We start from the raw sequence: 19,566 nt of genomic DNA, 5'->3' as shown, positions 1-19,566 counted from the left end.
AACCCAAAGGATGTTCTGCTTTCTTAAACTGGAGAATATTTTAAGTACAAGGATAGGCATTGAAACTTTCACTTTCTTTTGATACTATATGTACTTTGCAAACAGAGAACACCAGTCATTCAGGAGTAAATCCACAGAAATAAGAAATCTCTGAGGGGAAATGACAAGCCCAACAGTGTATTTGGTACAGAGAGGATAACAAAGGGGTCAGGGGCAGTACACACACATGAAAAGATGCAGAATAAACATTCATGCTAAAAGCCCCTCTGGATTCAGAGAGCAAGGTGGTTTATGAGGACACTGAGAACCATGACACAGTTCTTCCCACCAAGGGAAGGGACACAGATTTGTACATAAATTCTAATGTATTCTAAACCCAGATTCAAAGAGGTCTGAAAAAGACACCCAAGAGTACAGAATGTTTAAGTGTATCTAGTGTGAACCTACAAAATCTTCCTGCAGTGACGACATCTAAACAGGGCTTTGACTAATATTAAAGGTCTCACATTCCCTATGAGAACCAGAGATGGATTAGAAGGGTGTTGGTTATTACCCACCTTACACATTGAGTACAACAACTCTGAGGACCATGCGGCCCCAGATAACAAAATTCTTCAGTGTTTAGTATATCTACCTTATGGAAATCAGTGTGATGGGCCACATGAGAGCTGGAAAAAGGACTAAAATATGGTCCTTGCCTTGAAAATGTTTTGGCTCAGAAAAAAAAAGGAAATTATACTAAAAAACTACTGCACAAGATATTATGTGACCAATGTATAGCGTGCATGTGTGTGTTCAGTTTCTCAGCAGTGTCTGACTCTTAATGACCCCATGGACTATAGCCCGCCAGGCTCCTCTGTCCATTGGATGTCCCAGGCAAGAATACTGGAATGGGTTGCCATTTCCTCTTCCAGGGAATCTTCCCAGCCCAGGGATCAAACCTGCATCTCCTGCATTGCAGGCAGATTCTTTATCACTGAGAAACCAGGGAAGACCAATGCACAGAGTAGTACAAATATAATAAGAGCAAAAACAGGTGTAATAGAAATTACATATTGCATATATGATTACATCATGTAATAGAAATTACATTATGAGTGAAGATTTCACTGACAAGTTTTTACAAGGATGGAGATGATTTTGATAGGTGGTAATCATTGAGCAGCGGAGAGGAAAGTTTGAATAACCAGCAGAAGAAACTGGCAGATTTGATGCCAGTAATTCATCTGACCAGTACATTGTATAGTATGCAGAATCATTTTAAATTTCGGGTGAGATCATATCACTTAAATCCCAAGCTAGGGCAAATGGACATTCTTCAAGGGGGAAAGGTTTAGAGGAAATAAAGTGCATAAACGTTTAGAACTATAGGACTGACATATTAGAACAAAGTTTTTTTAAAAAGTTCCAGGGTTTGAAATGACACAAAGGAGATTGGTCATTAACTCATGGTTAAACCATTAGAATAGTCTAGACATGAGATTAAAGCACTGAGTCTAAGGTATGAGAGAAGGGATAGAAAGGAAAAAGGTAAAACAGGGCACCTTTTGTAGTTATCCAAGAAAACACACTCAAATTAAAGGTTTTACCATAGAGTATATCAGAGAAAATGTATTGCTACAATGATCTAATACCTATCTCTGGATACTAATTCCAAATGATTTTCCCTCCCACGTCCTATCTTTACACTTAAGATCACTTTCCTTCTGAGGAGTATCCCTTGCTTTGAGGTCTGAAGCTCAAACTCTTTCTGCTTCTGCCAATGACTCAGGGAAAAATCCCTGAAGAAGTTATGACCTTGCTGAAGCTCGTTTGCTTTTGAGTGCACTGCAGGAATAATGTGGAACATAACTAAGCAAAATGATGGCCACAAAAAGCCAAGTGCCTTAGTGTTCCTCATCAGTACAGAGCTGATCTGCACAATGGAAAGGTGGGTCCCATTCCAAACAGAGCAATCAGCCAGCCAGGGCCACTGGACTCAGAGCCAAAGCAAACACCACCCCCGAACATGCTGCTTTTCACATCGCAATGCCTCCATCTCCCTCACTGTTTCAGGTTTCTCTTTTGAATCAATTTCATAGCAGTCAGGGCTCTGTATCGTTTTAGACAGAATTTTCAATTTCCACATTCCACAGCCTCTTTCCAAACAAAATCTGAACAAAACAATATCCAGAGTGAGAAGCCTTCAATTCATGATCATGGTCCCACTGGTATCTTTAGATTTGTGTCAAAACACTGGCACTTATTCTAGAACTATTGTCATTCAAAGGAAAGATTTCAAATAAGCAATTCCAATGGTGATGAAAACATTTTAAAAATATATTCAGCTCCTATTTTAAGAGGTAAATCCTAATATGCCTTGATTTTCCAATGCTTTCTACAGGGAATAGAAGAATAAAATTTCAATATTTTATCCACCCTAAACTTGCTAAATTCAAAATTCTGCATTTATTAGTAAGGAAACTTAATGGGCAAAAGAATAGGCATTTGCCTTCAAGGATACATACCAAATCTGACCAACTAGATCTGAAAAGTAAGAAGATGTTTCCAAATATTTTAGGAATAAAATATATTAGTCAACATCCATTTCCAGCCTTTCAAACTAAACAAAGACCAAAATGCCTCCCAGTATAGAACATCTAAAAATGCTCAGCAAAATACAGAAAATGTCTCATAGAAATCATGGTCTATCTGTCAGAAAGTAAGAGAAATACTGGAAACAAAAAATAATGGCAGCAAGAAAGAATAAATCTACCACATCGGTAAACCCAAGAGCCTGAGCCTGCCCTATAACACTGGGCTAATCTTTGGGGGGCTCAGGCATGAGTTAGAATGACTGAATCCTAGGGACTGAACACCAATCCTAGGGACACATGAGGGGAAGGGTATAGATGGGAGACATCCCCTGAAATAAAACTAGGATACTCTAAACACAGTATAGCCATTTGGTCAACTAGGAAAAAAAACAAAACACCCCCCCAGAGAGAAAGACAGTGAAGATACATACTACTTTTTGCCTTGTCACTAGATATAACGCCGTTACAAAAAATCTCTAAAAATATTCCTAACCATAAAACTACAACTGAGTTTGGGGCTGGCATTCCCATTACCTTTGCAGTTTGGAAAACTTTAAGCCTAAAACACAGTGTAAAGTTATCCTGGCCTTCCATGAATTAGTCTTACCACCACCCCCTCAAAAATATATCGATGGATATAAAGTATGAACACTATATCCATCAAGCGTCTAAGCAATCAACATCTTCTTTGCCACATATTGTCCTGCAAGGTAACAGTACTATCCCTCCATCAAACAGCAGAGTCCATCCGCACCTCCTTGAATGGAGGATGACACTGTGACTATTTTGACCAATTAACTCTGGCAAAGGTTGAAGAAAACCCACACTTTTATTTCAACAGTTTTTTAGAAAAAGCATTTGTCTTTGCCTTCATTAAGGACAGTTACCAAGTTAAAATCAGAAGGATAACAGTGGCTTAGTGGTAAACAGTTAATGCTGCCCTCTCCAGTGGTGAAGAAAACATGATTTGAAACAATCTTTTCCAGGATTAAATAAGGTCTTCCAAAAGTAGTACACTGAGGACATGTGTCCACACAGGGTGATCTACGACTCTGTCAAGTCTTAAATAACATGCCAATTAAACTATCTTGCTTTTGAAGTAATCGGTATTTTTAAGCAGTACTTACAAAGAACGGAGAAGGCAGTGATAGCTGTTGTTGCGAACATTACCTTGAGTTTGTGTTCCTTCCTGTTTACAATCACAGCTGTGATTTGCTGGTCCATGAAGATCAGGATGGTGACCAACAAAGCAGGTATGGCAGCTGCAAGGTACACCCACCAGGGGTTTCCACCGAACGGTGCAACAAACCAACCTCGGTTTGGACTCGTTGGCTTGAAGAAGAGAGAAGACATTATTTGAAACAATATTAATACATACTCCATGACGAAAAATAAGTGGGGATGACAGTTTTGTATTTGGAGAGTCAGCGTGTTAAAAAAACAGAAACAGTTTTACTGATAGGTTAGACAAAGATTATTCACCAAAAAGTTCCTAAAGGAGGTTATTTTTTAGGCAATGTTTTAAATGAAGGAAAACTAAGAATATAGGGTGATGGAAAAGAAGTAAATGTCATTTTGCATGATCAGGATGATCGAAGATAAGACTCAGGAGGGAAGAAAGTGATCTAAGGGACAGCCATAAGAAAAACCCAAATGCAATATTCAGTAATGAAGGAGGCAAGAAACTACAAAGTGACCTTGAATTTTGTCCATAAGTTTTAGCAACTGCACTGAAGTTATGTCTACTACTGCCAAATTGAAATGGTTTCATTTAAAAGCTACAAATATTTAAAGTTATATTAAATATTTCTTATTTTCATATTTTCCTATTCTTTTCCAAATTTTAAACGATACAAATAAACTAAAATAGAATCCTATCTATGAATTATTTTTTCCACATTTACTATTGAGAAATCCTCACTTCTCCTAAAGATATTTCTGTTTCGCTTGGCTCATAATCCCATCACTGAACCTATACACATTTTACTACATTTACCAGGCTGTGAGCTTAGAAAGAAAGGAACTATGTCTTGCCCTTCAATGTATTTCAAATCCCTAGTACCAGGCTTGACTTAAAGCAAACATTCAATAAATGCTGACTTAAATAACTGAATAAATGAGAACTTATCTTTGCTAATGGCAGAGAAAATGCAAAAAAAAAAAAAAATTTGTTTGCTATAACACTGATATTCCTTTCTCATTAGGTAGTCATGAAGCTAAAACTGCTGTTAGTTTAATTTTTCTTAGCAAATATATGGTTATCAGGGATGAAGAGAAACATTAGGGGTGTTCTAGAAAATAAGTGAAAGACTTAAAATGGAAAATTTAGACAGGGATATTCAAGAATGGCTGAAACGTAAATTTTACCCGTTAGGTCTTCACATACCAACAAGTTTATAAAATGAATAATTCTCACATCTTCTTTGTATAGAAACATGTGTGTTATAGCAAGTCGTTTGGTAGCAGGAAAACAGCACTGAATTAGTAGTGTAACCTTGGATAGTTTAATTTTTATAAGCTTCAATCTCAACTTCACAAAATCAGGATGATAATAGTTACATTACATCCTAGAACTATTATATGCATCAAGGTTACAAGTTGTTTTAAAATGTTTGGGATATTTTAAATCCTCTAGATAAAACAGATTTTATAATTGTGTATTTTCAATCAAAATCAGTATAATGTGAACCTTGCATTTAGTTCTAGTCAGGCATTTAATTTTAGTGAAAAAATAGATAAAATGTACATTGGTTATAAATGTACCAAGAGACCATTTATAACATAAAGAAATGGGTAACTATACAAAACTAACTCGGAGATAAGACAAAATAGAATAAGGGAAAAGAAACAAAATCAGGGAATGACCAAAAGACAGAAATTCACCTACCTTGAACTCACTTGGCACAATTAGTTTCGGAGTGTCCACACCTACTAGAGCATCTATTACACAAAAGATGAGAATGGACAAGATAATGGCAAAGTCACTGATGAGCTTTCTTGCCTGGGAAGAGAAAAAAGAAACAGGAACCTTTAAGCATTGGATATACGTATGTCATATATATATGACATATATATATATATATATGTCTCTGAAGTGAATGAAGAATTCTGTTATTTGCTAACAGTTTCTAGTAACAGCTTCATCAACAAATTAAAGGAGGTGTCATACTGCAGGGAGATTATTTTTTTTAAGTTGCTTTTGCATAACTTTCTTATCTGGCCAGAAATAATCTAATTGCACCAAGCAGGTGTGTGTGTTGTATATGTGTGTTTAGATAAAGGAAGGGAATCAAATAAAATATATCCTTGAAGTACTGTACTCTCTTCCCGTATGTCACAGAAAGGAGAGCTGGATATGGATGAAATTTCAAGACATGTTATAAAAATCTGCACAGAGACATAGAATTCTTTTTACTATCTGGGAGGTAGTATTGTCTAAATGCACTGGAGAAGGAAATGGCAACCCACTCCAGCATTTTTGCCTGGAAACTCTCATGGACAGAGGAGAGGACCCTGGTGGGCTATAATCCAAGAGGTAACAAAGAGCTAGACATGACTAAGTGACTAAATAACAACAATGATGAGTACAGAGCAAGATAATTTCCACAAGGTAATCTGAAAACTCCAAGAACTTAGCAAGGAAGGGGTTACAGTTTCAGACTAATGAATGGACTGAAGACCTCAAAGAAACAAAAAGTGATGGAAGACAGAAATCTGATGGCTTCACTAAATTGGCCAAAGAAAGTATTTTTCACTCTAGGCTAGTGCTTAAAATTTCCTGTATGTGGAGCCTCTCTCTCTCCACTACTTAACTGTGATTACCATTAGTTTACAGCCTTTAAACTTCCTAAGTACCTGCCTCTGGCTAGGACATGGGCTGGGCTTTGTGGGATGTGTGTTAAACTCAAGTCTTTCCCATGGCGTGGGTGCAGAATGGCCATATCTGATTCAGCAGGGGAGCCTGGGACCATTGAGTTGATTGTCAGGGCCTCTGCAGTGACTAGTGGCACTGACAATGGCCTACAAGCATTACTGGTGCACAAACAGCTGAGTTTCCCAGTAAGGTTTGTATTCACGGTGGTACACAGTTTGATCATTCAACAGAAATTTACTTAGCACATTCAGCTCTCTGTATTCACAACTTCTGCTTCCATGAAAATGAAGGACCAATTGAACCTAATACTTGGCTTGATGCCAGGGATACCAGTGAACAAAACAGATACAATCCATGTCTTCATGAAGCTCACAGTCAGTCATACTCAAGGAAGCCTGCCAGGATTGATTCAGCAGTGGTCACATTATCTTAGGGTGAGCAGTCAGCTTTCTGATGCTGCTAGATGAAGAGAGATCAGTGATGGGGCTTAGTGGCTGCACAGTTCTTAAGACAGACGGTCTTCTGAAAGAGCAGTATGACTATGGCAAGCAGGTATTCAAGAGGAACTAAAGTGGAGAATGGAATTCCTTGGCAATGTGGGTGTGAAGGACATGTTGTAGTTGTTCAGTCACTCAGTTGTATCCGACTCTTTGCGACCCCACGGACAGCAGCACACCAGGCTTCCCTGTCCTCCACTTTCTCCCAGAGTTTGCTAAAGTTCATGCTATCTAACCATCTCATCCTCTGCCGCCCCTTTCTCCTTTTGCCTTCAATGAAGGCTGAGTCATGCTCAATTCTTGACTGTCTCTGGGTGGCAGGAGCCTTGAGGACTCACTAGCAGCAGGATCAAAGATGACCCTTTTGACCAGGAGTTCCTTTCCCTCTTGGAGGACTGGGCTAGCTTTCTGGAGAAGTCCACACAGAGGAGCAGAGAGCCAGCTATGAGACTTTAGGGGCAACTTAACACCAATCACAAACAATAATACAAGCACAAATAGATGGCAGGAATCATTTTGGGGAACATATAGTACAGCAGTTAGAAACACAGTTTTTATAATCAGATTGTCTGGCTTGGAACTCCAGCATCATTATTTCCTAGTTGTAAATACTTATCCTTTCTTAGCTTTAATTACTCCAACCACAAAATGTAGCCAAAGTAATCCCTATGACTTCATCAGTTTGTTATAAGAATTAAATAGGATAAGCCATGAAAGTGCTTAGCATAACACCTGCAACACCATAAACTCTCCTAATATACATTGACTCGGGTTATTTCAAGTTCCACAAAGTCTCTTTGGCTGCAGAAACCACTGGAATAACTCAATAATCTACTGTCAGGAGGTCTTTGAAAGGAATCTTGAATTCCAAGAAACAAGAAATAAAAGCCCAGTAATAATATGAAACTGCCACGCAGAGCTCATTTTGGTTGGAAGTATCTGGAATTCTGGCAGAAAAAAAGGCTCTTTCCAGGGGCTCAATATTGGAAGAAACACCCATTTCTTTAGATTGTGCGAGTTAAGTTTTGACACAGCCAATTTGGGATGGTCTGGCAAGTGATGGTCATTGTGAAGCAGGTTTAATATCAAGATGTTACAACTGCTCTGGTCCAGTAGGTTGTGAATCACTGAAGACCAGAGGTCACTGCAAAGGCAAAAAAAGAGTTCTTTCTTCTTTATCACCCTCCCAATCCTCATTTAGCAAGTCCAATTTTTTGACAACTCTGATATCCTAGAAATTGCTCCAAAAGAGGATAATGGCTATTAAAAAGTCAGTGTTTCTCCTCACCTCAGCCCCCGGCCCCATAAATAGGAAGAGGGAAGCAGAGGCTAGCAAATGAACCCAATCTGCCATTTCTTGGTAGAAATTCCATAAGGCCCGCACCTCTGGCCCTTCTAGGGGAAAGACCTGCCCGACTGAAATCACTACCAAGTACCGGAGAAACGTTGCTTCTTTACTTAGGAGAGGAGGCATTCTCAGCCTTCCACACACTGAGCACCAAAGCCCTAAAACTGCTCTTTCAGCAGTTTTCTCCATCTTCATTAACGGCGATTTTTTTTTCCCTATTGCTTAGGCCAAAAACTTTGGACCATCCAAACAACTCTTCTCTTCCTCTCACATCCTACATCTAACAGGTCAGCCAATTACCTCCAAAGATCCTGTCTCTTTTCATCACCTCCATTGCTATTCCCATCCTATCTAAACCACTATGTTATCTCATATGGTTCCTGCGTCCCATCTTCCTGTCTCCACTCACCTGCTTCAGGACGTTGCCAAGGTATCACCCAGGATAATTATGCAAAAATTTAGGTCAGATAATGTGGAAGGTAGAATAATGCTCCAGTAAAGATGCCTAATTCCTTGACTCTGTGAATATGTAATGTAACATGGCTAGGGAGAATTCGAGTTGCAGCAGAAATTAAGGGTACTAATCGGATGACCTTGCGATTGGGGAAACTAGGATTATTCCAGTGGGTCCAGAGTAATCACAAGAATTCCCATTAAGTGAAAGAGGGGGCAGGAGAATCTATGTCAGAGAGTGATGCAGCATGAGAAAGACTGGACTGATCACTGCTGGCTTTGAAGATGGCAGAAAGGGGCCAAGAGCCAAGGAATGTGGGCAGCCTCTAGAAGCTGGAAAAGGCAGGGAAACTTAGTCTCCCCCAAAGCCTTCAGAAAGAACAGTCCTGCCAACATCTTGATTTTAGCCACTGAGACACATTTCAGATTTCTGACCACCTGATCTCAAGACAATAAATGTGTTTCAGCCACTATGTTTATCGTTATTTGATATAGCAGCCATGGAAAAACAATATAAATAAACAGATAATTTATCTTAGTTTAATCGTTAGTTTCACAAATTTATATATTATATATAAATTTGTAAGAACCCTTGGCAATGGCATTCTTGTCACGTGTGGTAATATTATACTATATGTATCGTTGTTGTTCAGTCTCTGAATCATGTCTGATTTCTTTTGCAACACCATGGACTGTAGCCCACCAGGCTCCTTTGTTCACAAGATTTCCCAAGTAAGAATACTGGAGTGGGTTGCCATTTCCTTCTCCAGGGGATCTTCCTGACCCAGGGATTGAACTTGCATCTCCTGCATTAGCAGGCGGATTCTTTACCCTTGAGCAACCAGGGAAGCCCATATTATGTGTGTAACAGTACCTAAGAAGTCAAATGATAGTAATTCAGGATTACATTTCTTAAAATGTATGGGGAAAGAAAAGCTATTCTATTCATAATATTGTTTAACCCCATTAAAAATCACAGCCAGGGTGATATGCTCTGTACAATATACTGGCTTCTATTTCCCCTTCCTTCCCGTTAAATTGTACAATACTGTTCAGGAACAGCAGAAACCACCCCTGGAGGGTGTTTATTGTAAGACATTCATTTCTAAGATATTGGATCTAATTTAAACTTCATAGTCAAGGAAATTGATTTTTCCCTGGCCACTTTTGTATTCAACTCTAAATCCTCTAATTAGAGAAGGTAGGTGGGGGTGCTATTTTAGCAGGCTCTTCTTATCCTATACTAAAATTAACCTTTAATTTGAATGAGGCAAAACCAACAGCAGAAACTAAAAAATCAAGCATTAAAAATGCCCTAAAAATGTCAAGCACTGAGTACACCCAGTTTACTAGATATACTCTAGGACTCAGATATAAGAGCGTGGCATCTGACTTTAAGGAATAAGAATCACCCTCTTTGGGCTTTTCTCACATTTTCCAAACATATTTAGCAAAAGAAACATGTATGGATTTCCTTCCATTTTTAGTTTATTTTATCCTCCCTCTTCACCAAACTTGATCTCCTTCAAAAACACCAAAATAGTACTCTTTTATATAAAGAAATCAAATTAGAAACCCATAGTTCCTAATCTCCTACTAGCTATTATTGATAATGATTAGAAGTGCCAAAGTTTTCATGAGAAAACTGTTCCTACAAGATTTCATGCTAACCCTGTGGATTCAGAGGCCTCAGATTTAACTTGGACAAACATCATAACTAATGGGTCTATCCAGTCAAATGCTCTAAGTCCCTAAGTCTCTCCAGGCTCAAACTTCAACATCCTAGGAATATAAACTATTACAATCTAAGTGAAACACAAGTTGACTCATATATCAAGGACTAACTATAAAAAAAAGTTTGCTGTTTTTTAAATGGTACACAGATGTGCTATGACATATAATAATTCCTCCACTCATGAATGGTGAAAAGCAAAGCATATTTCAATGAAGACTTTTTTATATCAGAATAGTTTGAGTTTTTTTATTTACCATTTTTAATTATAAAAATGAAAAGAAAAATATTTCTGTCCTCTGCAGACTTACAAAATATCTCAATGAATCTAATAAAAAACAACCTGGCTTAAATATTTAAACTACCAAAGCAAAGAAGAAATTAAGTGGGTGGGAAGGAAAATTCAAATAACCATACGCTGTTCTCTTGTTCTTAGGCAAAAACAACCTAATAAATCTATTATACACATACTCTTCATGAAGAATGATACTATATTAATTATTAAGAGAGTCATAATTGTTGAGACACCAACAGTGAGAAGCTAGTTAATTTACAGGGATAAAAAATGGATTGGGTTCCTCAGAAGCCCCAGAGGGTATTTGGTTTTCACTTTGCAAGGATGCAGCTGCTCCCAAATTAACTGGGGGAGAGGCTGTGAGCCTGCAGAGCAGTTCTCAATGGATGGAGCTGTTACAAAGAGACAAGCACAGCAGCAGGCACCCTGTGGGTTCTCAATAAATATTAATTCATGATGTCAATTCCTCTCATGATTGCAGTGCATGGAAAATGCTAAACAATACTGTAAAAAATGCATTTATCCTAGACAGAAAAAAAAAAGTATGTCAGAAAAATATGTGCCTTTTGGCAGTCATGAAAAGGCAGAAAATATCATAAAAAAATTTAAAATTTGATCCCCTCAATTAGAATTTGGGCTTCCCAAGTGGCGCAGCTGGTAAAGAATCTACCTGCTAATGCAGGAGATAGAGGAGACTCATGTTAGATCCCTGGGTCAAGAAGATTCCCTGAAGGAGGAAATGGCAACCCACTTCAGTATTCTTGCCTGGAAAATTCCATGGACAGAGGAGCCTAGTGGGCTACCGTCCAAGGGGTCTCAAAGAGTCAGACAAGACTGAGCGTGAGCACACGCACACACACACACACACACACACACACAATTAGAGTTCACTAAAAGGAAAGTCTGATTTTGACTCCAGGATTTCTATGTCATAAGCTCCAGAGTCAGAGAGATCCAGGGAACTAAGAAGGGAACTGGATTGTGTTATTTATCTAGGAGGGCCTCAGAGCCTACCAGTAAAAGTCTACCAGAAAGAGATTGTTTTTCCAAGCAGGGGCAGAGGGGAGTGGGCCTAAGAAAGTGGTTCAGCAGGGAAGTTAAGGAGACTCCAGCAGTCACAGCCTCTTCCTCTTCCTCCATTCTGCCTCAAACTGAGCAGAAGAAAAAGACCCACATGAATGAGTGCCAGGCCCAAGTAAGTAAATCACCTGGAAAATACTATGTCCCAGTCTGGTCACTATATTCTCAGTTGAAACTGAAAATTTGGAACTGACTCAGAGAAGGATGACCAGTAGAACAGGAGTCCAGAAAACATACCACCAAAAAAAAAAAAAAAAATGATGAGAGACCTCAAAAAGCTGTAGTGAGTAAACTACCTTCATACACGTGAAATCTGTCATAGAAAAGAAAGACTACACTTGTTCTGTGTAGCTTCAGAAAGCGAGGGCAGACCCCGAGGACAGAGGCCATGGAAAGGTTGATTCGCGTTTCTATCAGGAATGCCTTGGAGATGTGAAGTTCCCTGAGAGTCATTCAAGCAGCCCACAAATGAGCACTTGTCAGGAATGAAGAGGCAACGTTGGATTTGATGCTGTTCAAAGTCCTAACACTAAAATTCGATGATTAAGACTCAGTTATCAAAACTTCTTGATCCTCTAATAGGGCCATCTTGGCTATATCTCCTCTCCCCCAAACCATGATAATAAAGGGTTCCAGGGCTTTAAAAGAAGGTGGTTCTACAATTTAATATTAAGGTACAAAAATTAAACTCCTTAAACAAATAGTTAATAAGTCATACGTATAAATTAAGGGCTTTCCTGGTGGCACTAGTGGTATAGAATCCACCTGCCTATGCAAGATACATGAGAGACTTGGGTTTGATCCCTGGGTTAGGAAGATCCCCTGGAGGAGGGCATGGCAACCCACTCCAGTATTCTTGCCTGGAGAATCCCATGGACAGAGGAGTCTGGCAGGCTGCAGTCCATAGGGTCACAAAGAGTCAGGCATGACTGAAGCAACTTCACACGTGTATAAATTAAACAATCTAGAAATGGAGCAGGAGACCGTTTTGTATTAATGAATAGATTTCAATGCTGGGGACTTTTCTGTGATGGATAAGTAAGTTGATAGTGCTTCTGACCAACAAGGTACCACAGCCAAAAAAGGCTTCTTCTTTCCACAGATTACCTCTATGTAATCATTAAAACCTTTCACATCACATCTTATTCTAAGACGAGGAAAAGAGGAAATTAAGTAGATCCTTGAGAAAAACACTTTCATGCCAATTACATACATCAGCCTTCCACACTGCATCTGACTATGCCAAAGTACCAATTCAGTTCAATTCAGTTCAGTCGCTCAGTCGTGTCCAACTCTTTGCAACCACATGAATTGCAGCACACCAGGCCTCCCTGTCCATCACCAACTCCCAGAGTTCACTCAAACTCACGTCCATCGAGTTAGTGATGCCATCCAGCCATCTATAGTTCTGCCTAATTGAGAGGCTCTATAGATTTATGAGTTCTAATCACAATCCTGCTCTATCTTTAAGCTGACTGCTTTCATTTTGCCAACATATGTTGCAGTGATGGCATCTATGCTCCAGGAGTAGCATCACTGGTTGGTAGAGGACTCTGGAAGAACATTTCCTGTTAAAGCCCCGAGGCATCTGCTAGAAAAGATCACCGATTATGCTGTGATGCTCCTTTAGGAAGTTCTGATGACAAAATATTGGTGAAAGGCTTGAGGCCGATATAACAGAACAGGAAATGTATGGGACAACAGACCACTGCACCCCTCCTAAAGGGATGGGAAGCACAGGGGGCAGTCAGGGCGGGTACCACTACTCTATCACATTCCACTGAGCATCTGGAAGTATCTGATAGATTAAATTCCTGGGACTTCCCTGGCAGCCCACTGGTTAAGTCTTCGCCTTTCAATGCAGGTGATATGGGTTTGATCCCTGATCAGAGAGCTAAGATCCCACATGACTCACGGCCAAAAAACCAAAACATAAAACAGAAGCAATACTGTAATAAATTCAATAAAGATTTTTTAAATGGTCCACATCAAAAATAAGAAAAATTCCTGATGGACTGTTAGTTACCAAAGGCAAACTGTTTCATCTTAAGTGCTCACACTGATGGACTGACAGTGGCTGGCTTCATGAGGGAAGGTGAGAGCAGATAATCAACCCTGATGTGGGCAAAGACAGTGAGAGAGACTGAACTGGGGGACAGAGGTATACATGTAAGTGAAAGTGTTAGTCACTCAGGAGTATCTGACTCTTCGCAACACCATGGACTGTAGTCTGCCAAGGCTCCTCTGTCCATGGAACTCTCCAGGCAAGAATACTGGAGTGGGTAGCCATTCCCTTCTCCAGGGGATCTTCCAGACCCAAGGATCAAACCCAGGTCTCCTGCACTGCACACAGATTCTTTATCATCTGAGCCATCAGGGAAGCTCATGTTAAGGAGAGCTATTACAGCAGGTTAATCAAATGGACTGATGAGTTTAACTCGATAAAGAAAATCCTAGAAAGGTAAATATGATGGATATCATTTTTGTCATATCAGATCCTTTTCCACTCTTTTCTACCAAGCTCACTGCCTTGGGAAGCTGACTTATGTGGTCTACGATAGGCTCCCTTGCTCTCCAGATTTCAGATTTCAGCCCAGACAGGCTATCGGGAGAAGAGAGAGATCAGATTATTGATTCCTATAGCTATATCCCTTTGAGGCTGAGTCAGGCTGGCTAAATTTCTCAATCCAAAGGAGTTCACGGGGCCCCTCTGGAAAGCTCTACCACTCTCTCTTCTCCCGGGTTCTAGCAACCGCTCTCATTCCACATCCTTTCATTCAAGGATCATAACAATTCCACTGTTATTATCACTGGACATTAAACGCTCCCTTGTAGTTTCCCCCAACCTAATGTCACCTTTGTATATCACGCTTTCATTAAACCCCTCAGACCATCCTAATCTGAGTGTATAATTTTGAATTTGCTAGATGACAACTGTGGATCATCCACAGACAGAGGCTGGCAGCAGCTGCAAAGGAAGACCTGGCATAAAAATGGAGATTATTAATAATGGACTCGGGAATCTGTACTTCCTTCTCACTGCTATAAGCACAAATTAAATGTAGAGACTTTTATCTTAGGAGATGGAATCAGAAAACTCTCTTTAAGATTATAGAATATTAGAGTTTAAAGGATATTAACTGCCATCTAGCTGGGCTCCCCTGTTATGGGTGTGGACTGAAGTCCACAGTAAGCTATCAAAGGGTGCCCTGTTAGTTACTTGCAGTGCTGGCCTTAGCATCCACAGCTTCTGGGTTCCTGCATATGTGCTCTTTCCATAAATTGCAGCATTGACCTCTACTTGACTGGGCTCCACTAGCCAACAAGAATTGAGGGCCTAGCCTGCATCCAATCTGGTGCTAACTGATGTGAGGAATAAAACAGAAGTGTAAGAGTTTCCTAGCAATTCTCAGTCTTGATCAATTAACAACTCATACAAACATTTAGGAAAAGAAGTACAAAGAGAGAGCGATGGCTGTGTGAATTAAAGGAGAATTGGACATTTTGTATGGCAAGGGCACTGCCAACCAGGATTAGCATTTGGCGATTTTAGAGGTTCCACATGAATTGTTGGTGAGAGTGAGGAAGTAGTAACAGTTAGGCTTGAGTACTAGCACAGTAATCACATTTAAGCATATAAGTTTTAACTATAGAATATAAAATACAAGTATGTGCTATGCTAAGTCAAGTCTGTTGTGTCCCATCTCTTTGCAACCTTATGGACTCTAGCCTGCCAGGATTCTCTGTCCTTGGGATTTTCCAGGCAAGGATACTGGAGTGGGTTGTCATGCTCTCCTTCAGGGGATCTTCCTGACCCAGGGATAGAACTCATGTCTCCTGCATTGGCAGGTGGGTTCTTTATCACTAACGCTACCTGCGAAGCCCAAAATACAAGTATATGAATCTATAAACATATTTGCTCCTACTTACAGAGATCATACTTCTAAATGACGGCTTAAATGAAAACATATTTTGGCAAATGAGAGGAAAAAAAGATGTTCTTATAATTTATGTATGTATGTATTATTAGTTAGCTATAACTGTGAAGTGAGGAGGGGAGGGAGATGATAGTGTGAAAGCCTACACATTTGAACACTTCTCCTTGGAAATCAAATATATGTCCTCCTACCTGTTTATTTTATAATTTGGTGTAAGCATCTGTAAACAAAGTTGAGAACCTTCTCAACAGGAATTGTAACTAGAATGCCTTCATTATTTTATTTTCACATATTCAATATTTTCCCAACTTTGCTCAACAGCGTTTATCAATGTCTGAGAAGCTACCTGCTTGGGCTCTTATAAGGAGAAATTTCTTTAAGTTCAAAGAGCTATTATCGATTTTGGAATTTGCAGGGAAAAAAAGGTGATGTTTATATAAACAGTTAAAATGATCACTATTCGTCTTAAGGTTGAAATTATTTTGCTAACTACGATTTACAAGTGCTTCACAAATTCTTTAATTTTCACACTATGGCAAATGAGAGAGACAAAAAGGGTGATGATTCCCAAAGTGTGAGCCAAAAAAAAAAAAATGTGCCATAAATTAATAATTAAGGAAAAATCTCAATAGAGAAGAAGAAATCGTCTTCAAAGACCTTTACCCAGGAAACTGTTCTTCACATAACATACCACTGAAAAGGTGGATCAAGTAAGCACATTTCCCAGTATGGGAACCGGTGTTACAAGCTCAAAGTCTCAGGGACAAGCACTTAACCTGAATGTGTGAAGCAGACAAGTCTTAGACAATAGAGAGCAGTAGTAGTGAGAACAATTAACTACCTGCAAAGGACAGTTTCCACCTATGCCCTCAAGTGTGTGTGTGTGTGTGTGTGTGTGTTTACAAACTATGGGCTAGACAAACAATGGACGAGGGTTGAATTCTGCCTACGGACCACCACTTCGTGATGCCCTTTCAAGGCAGACAAAGTTGAACACTTCTTGCTACACTTCACTTTGAGGAAATTTTTCATCCTTTGGGCCAGCTATTTCAGAACATTTCTAATGAAATCTGCAGACCACAGTAACCTGCTGTGGTCTGAATGCTGTCCTTCCAAAATCCATATGTTGGAATTCTAATCCACGAAGAAGATGATATTAGAAGGTGGCGCCTTTGGAAGAGCATAAGGATGGAGCCTTTGGGATGGCATTAGTGTTCCTATGAAGGACACCCCACAGAGCTCTCCAGCCCTTCTGCCACCTGAGGACACAGTGAAAAAGACACTGCCCAGGAACCAGGAAGAGAGCGCTCACCCAACCATGCTGGCACCTGATCTTGGACTCCCCAGCCTCCCGAACCATAAAAAATAAATCTGTGTTGTTTACAAGTCCTCTAGTCTCTAATATTCTGTTATAGTCACCCAGACAGACTGAGACAATCATCAACTCTTGCTTTTACTTTCCATTTCATAAGAAATATCAAAGACAAAACATTTCCTAGCTGAAAATGAATATATTAATTTTCAGTCTCATTCCCCAGGAATAAAAAAGGAATTTTATCAACTACATATCCTGTCTTCCAAGTTCTCCTGGTCTTTCTACACAGAGCTCAGGAGGAGAGATTCATGAGATTCCAGTTGTAAAGAGCAGCTCACTGATAAAAATCAAGTATAATCAAGATTACTAAGAACTACTGACATCCTAAATAGTGAGAATTGAACTGTAAAGCAAAGGATTAGCTTCGTTCTGCAGTTAAGAAAACAAAATGCCATTAACTAAATGTTGGTCTTATCTTGTAGTCTCTCCAGGAACCACAGTTTTGACTTGAAGCTCACCCAAGCATATTAATGGGAGACAGGATGTCTGCACGAGACAAGCCAGCTCAATTATCTGTGTTTCTCTATCGTGGCATTCGTCACTATGGGAAGGGAAGGCCGGTTCAGATGACACCCATATCTTATACCAGTACTTGTGTAACAACACAGTTTACATTTATTCCCACAGCCCATAGCCCAACTACTAAATTACTCACAAGTACAGCTGATGAACAGAGAATTCTACGTCAAAATTCCTAATTCATAAGGAAAGAGTTTTTGCTTAAGTACTTAAACACACCATGGATCTCAAAGATCCACAGATCTAAATGGTTTTGTGCATTTTTATATAGAATACACCTACTTTTTCCTTTCGGTACAGTCAGAATTCAGACAGGCAGAATTTAGGATAGAATTATGCGAGCAAAATCCTGAAAGGTTTTTCAAAGCTAGACTATAATTATGTCAAAAATACGTATGCACAGAGACTGGAAAGCATTTTTTAACACTCAAAATCATATTGGAAAGGTTGAATTACAGGTGCCTTTTTCATTTTGTAAAACTGTATTTTTATTGAAACAGTGGGAATTCAATAAAAATTATTTAAAGCTCAAGTACTCACCGTGGTTGGAAAGTAAGGACTGGTTTTGAATTTTTTCAAAGCCATAGAAGAAGTGTAAGTGCCCAAGAAGAGGATGAAAGACATGAGTGTAATATCAGGAACAAAACCACAGTTGTTGCCCACAAGCTTTCCTCCATATTTCAAACACTCCTTTGTCGTCAGAAATGCCCAGTCAAAGGTAGCATTATGGTACTGCAGAAGAAAAACATGAAACATTTTCTGGAGAACAGTGTGACATATCAAAAGCAGCTTTTGATCCTTGATGGACTATACGGGAATTTATACTAAAAACTTCTGTAGAACAGTCCAAGGATAAACCACTGAAGGGTGAAATCTGAGGAGGTGTTAATGGAATAACAGGTAAGGGGGGCCAGGAGGCTGACAGTTATTGAAAATACAGTGAGAATGATGCAATCCATTACCTGGTTTATACTACAACCCTACAATCACCCATCTGTTCAATAGACACGAACCAAAAAGTCCTTTCCTGTGAACCTTCCTGAGAGTAAACCAAGACATAATAATCTCCTAAGTCTCCAAACGTGAGACTCTCCGAAACATATCTGATGTCCAAAAAAACTTGACTTCTGTGCTGCACAGCTTCTTGTGCTTCAATCTGATGGCCCTAGATTCAATGCTCTAAAGTTTATATTTGGCTAACTAATTTACCCCACACTTTCACAACTGAGCTATTTCTTTTCAAAATAACTAGAGACTGGTGACTTGAGGAACTAAACTCTAAAAATGTTGGAGATCTCTGCTTTTCCAATTGTGTATCCTAATGAAACACAGCTTTTCTTTTTGACTCCAGGGTCAGCATCATGAGCATCCATTGCTGGAATGTGTTGTGATGGGCTGAGCAGTAGGATATGGGATCTCCTTCCCTGTGTTTCATGGCCTCAAGCTCACAAGGCCATTTTCAAGTTTTCTTCTGTCTCATGAATTGCGGTCACATTGCCAATGCTGCACTTCTCGATAGCAGTGTAATTCTGTTCCTATTCACTGTTTCCAAAATGCAGGAGAATCCTTTAGCTATGGTACTAGATAAGGCCAGGACACCCATTCTCCAGATGCTGAGTTTTAGCTGTTATAAGCTCACAGCTGTCTTCTTCTCTAGAAAACTGCCTTTCATGACATAAGAGCAGCCTCATTTGGAAGGTTATGCTCTCTTGCAGCCACTTACTGACCAACACTAATGGGGTGCTACTGTCCGAATATCTGGGCTCTCCTAAAATTCATATGCTGAAACCTTACCCCCATATGTGATGGTATTTGGAGGTGGAGCCTTTGGGAAGTGATTAGGTCAAGAGGGTGGTGCCTTCATGAATGGGATTTGTGC

The 19,566-nt window shown here is 39.5% G+C and overlaps 1 protein-coding gene across 4 annotated transcripts in view; it reads right to left on the bottom strand.

The window, feature by feature from the left end:
• The window catches only part of SLC4A4 (solute carrier family 4 member 4), a 364,012-nt gene that overhangs the window by 33,738 nt on the left and 310,708 nt on the right, over positions 1-19,566 (bottom strand). For all 4 annotated transcript variants that reach the window (XM_015471675.3, XM_015471674.3, XM_005208064.5 and 1 more), the window contains 3 exon segments: positions 18,228-18,419; positions 5,464-5,577; positions 3,747-3,908 (listed from right to left, as the gene is read on the bottom strand). In XM_015471675.3, the coding sequence (XP_015327161.1) occupies positions 3,747-3,908; positions 5,464-5,577; positions 18,228-18,419 (468 nt within the window).

This window comes from Bos taurus, chromosome 6 (genome assembly GCF_002263795.3).
Source record: "Bos taurus isolate L1 Dominette 01449 registration number 42190680 breed Hereford chromosome 6, ARS-UCD2.0, whole genome shotgun sequence".
Classification (NCBI taxonomy): Eukaryota; Metazoa; Chordata; class Mammalia; order Artiodactyla; family Bovidae; genus Bos; species Bos taurus.
Note: the sequence above shows the minus strand (reverse complement) of the source record. Positions and strands in the feature narration are given on the sequence as shown.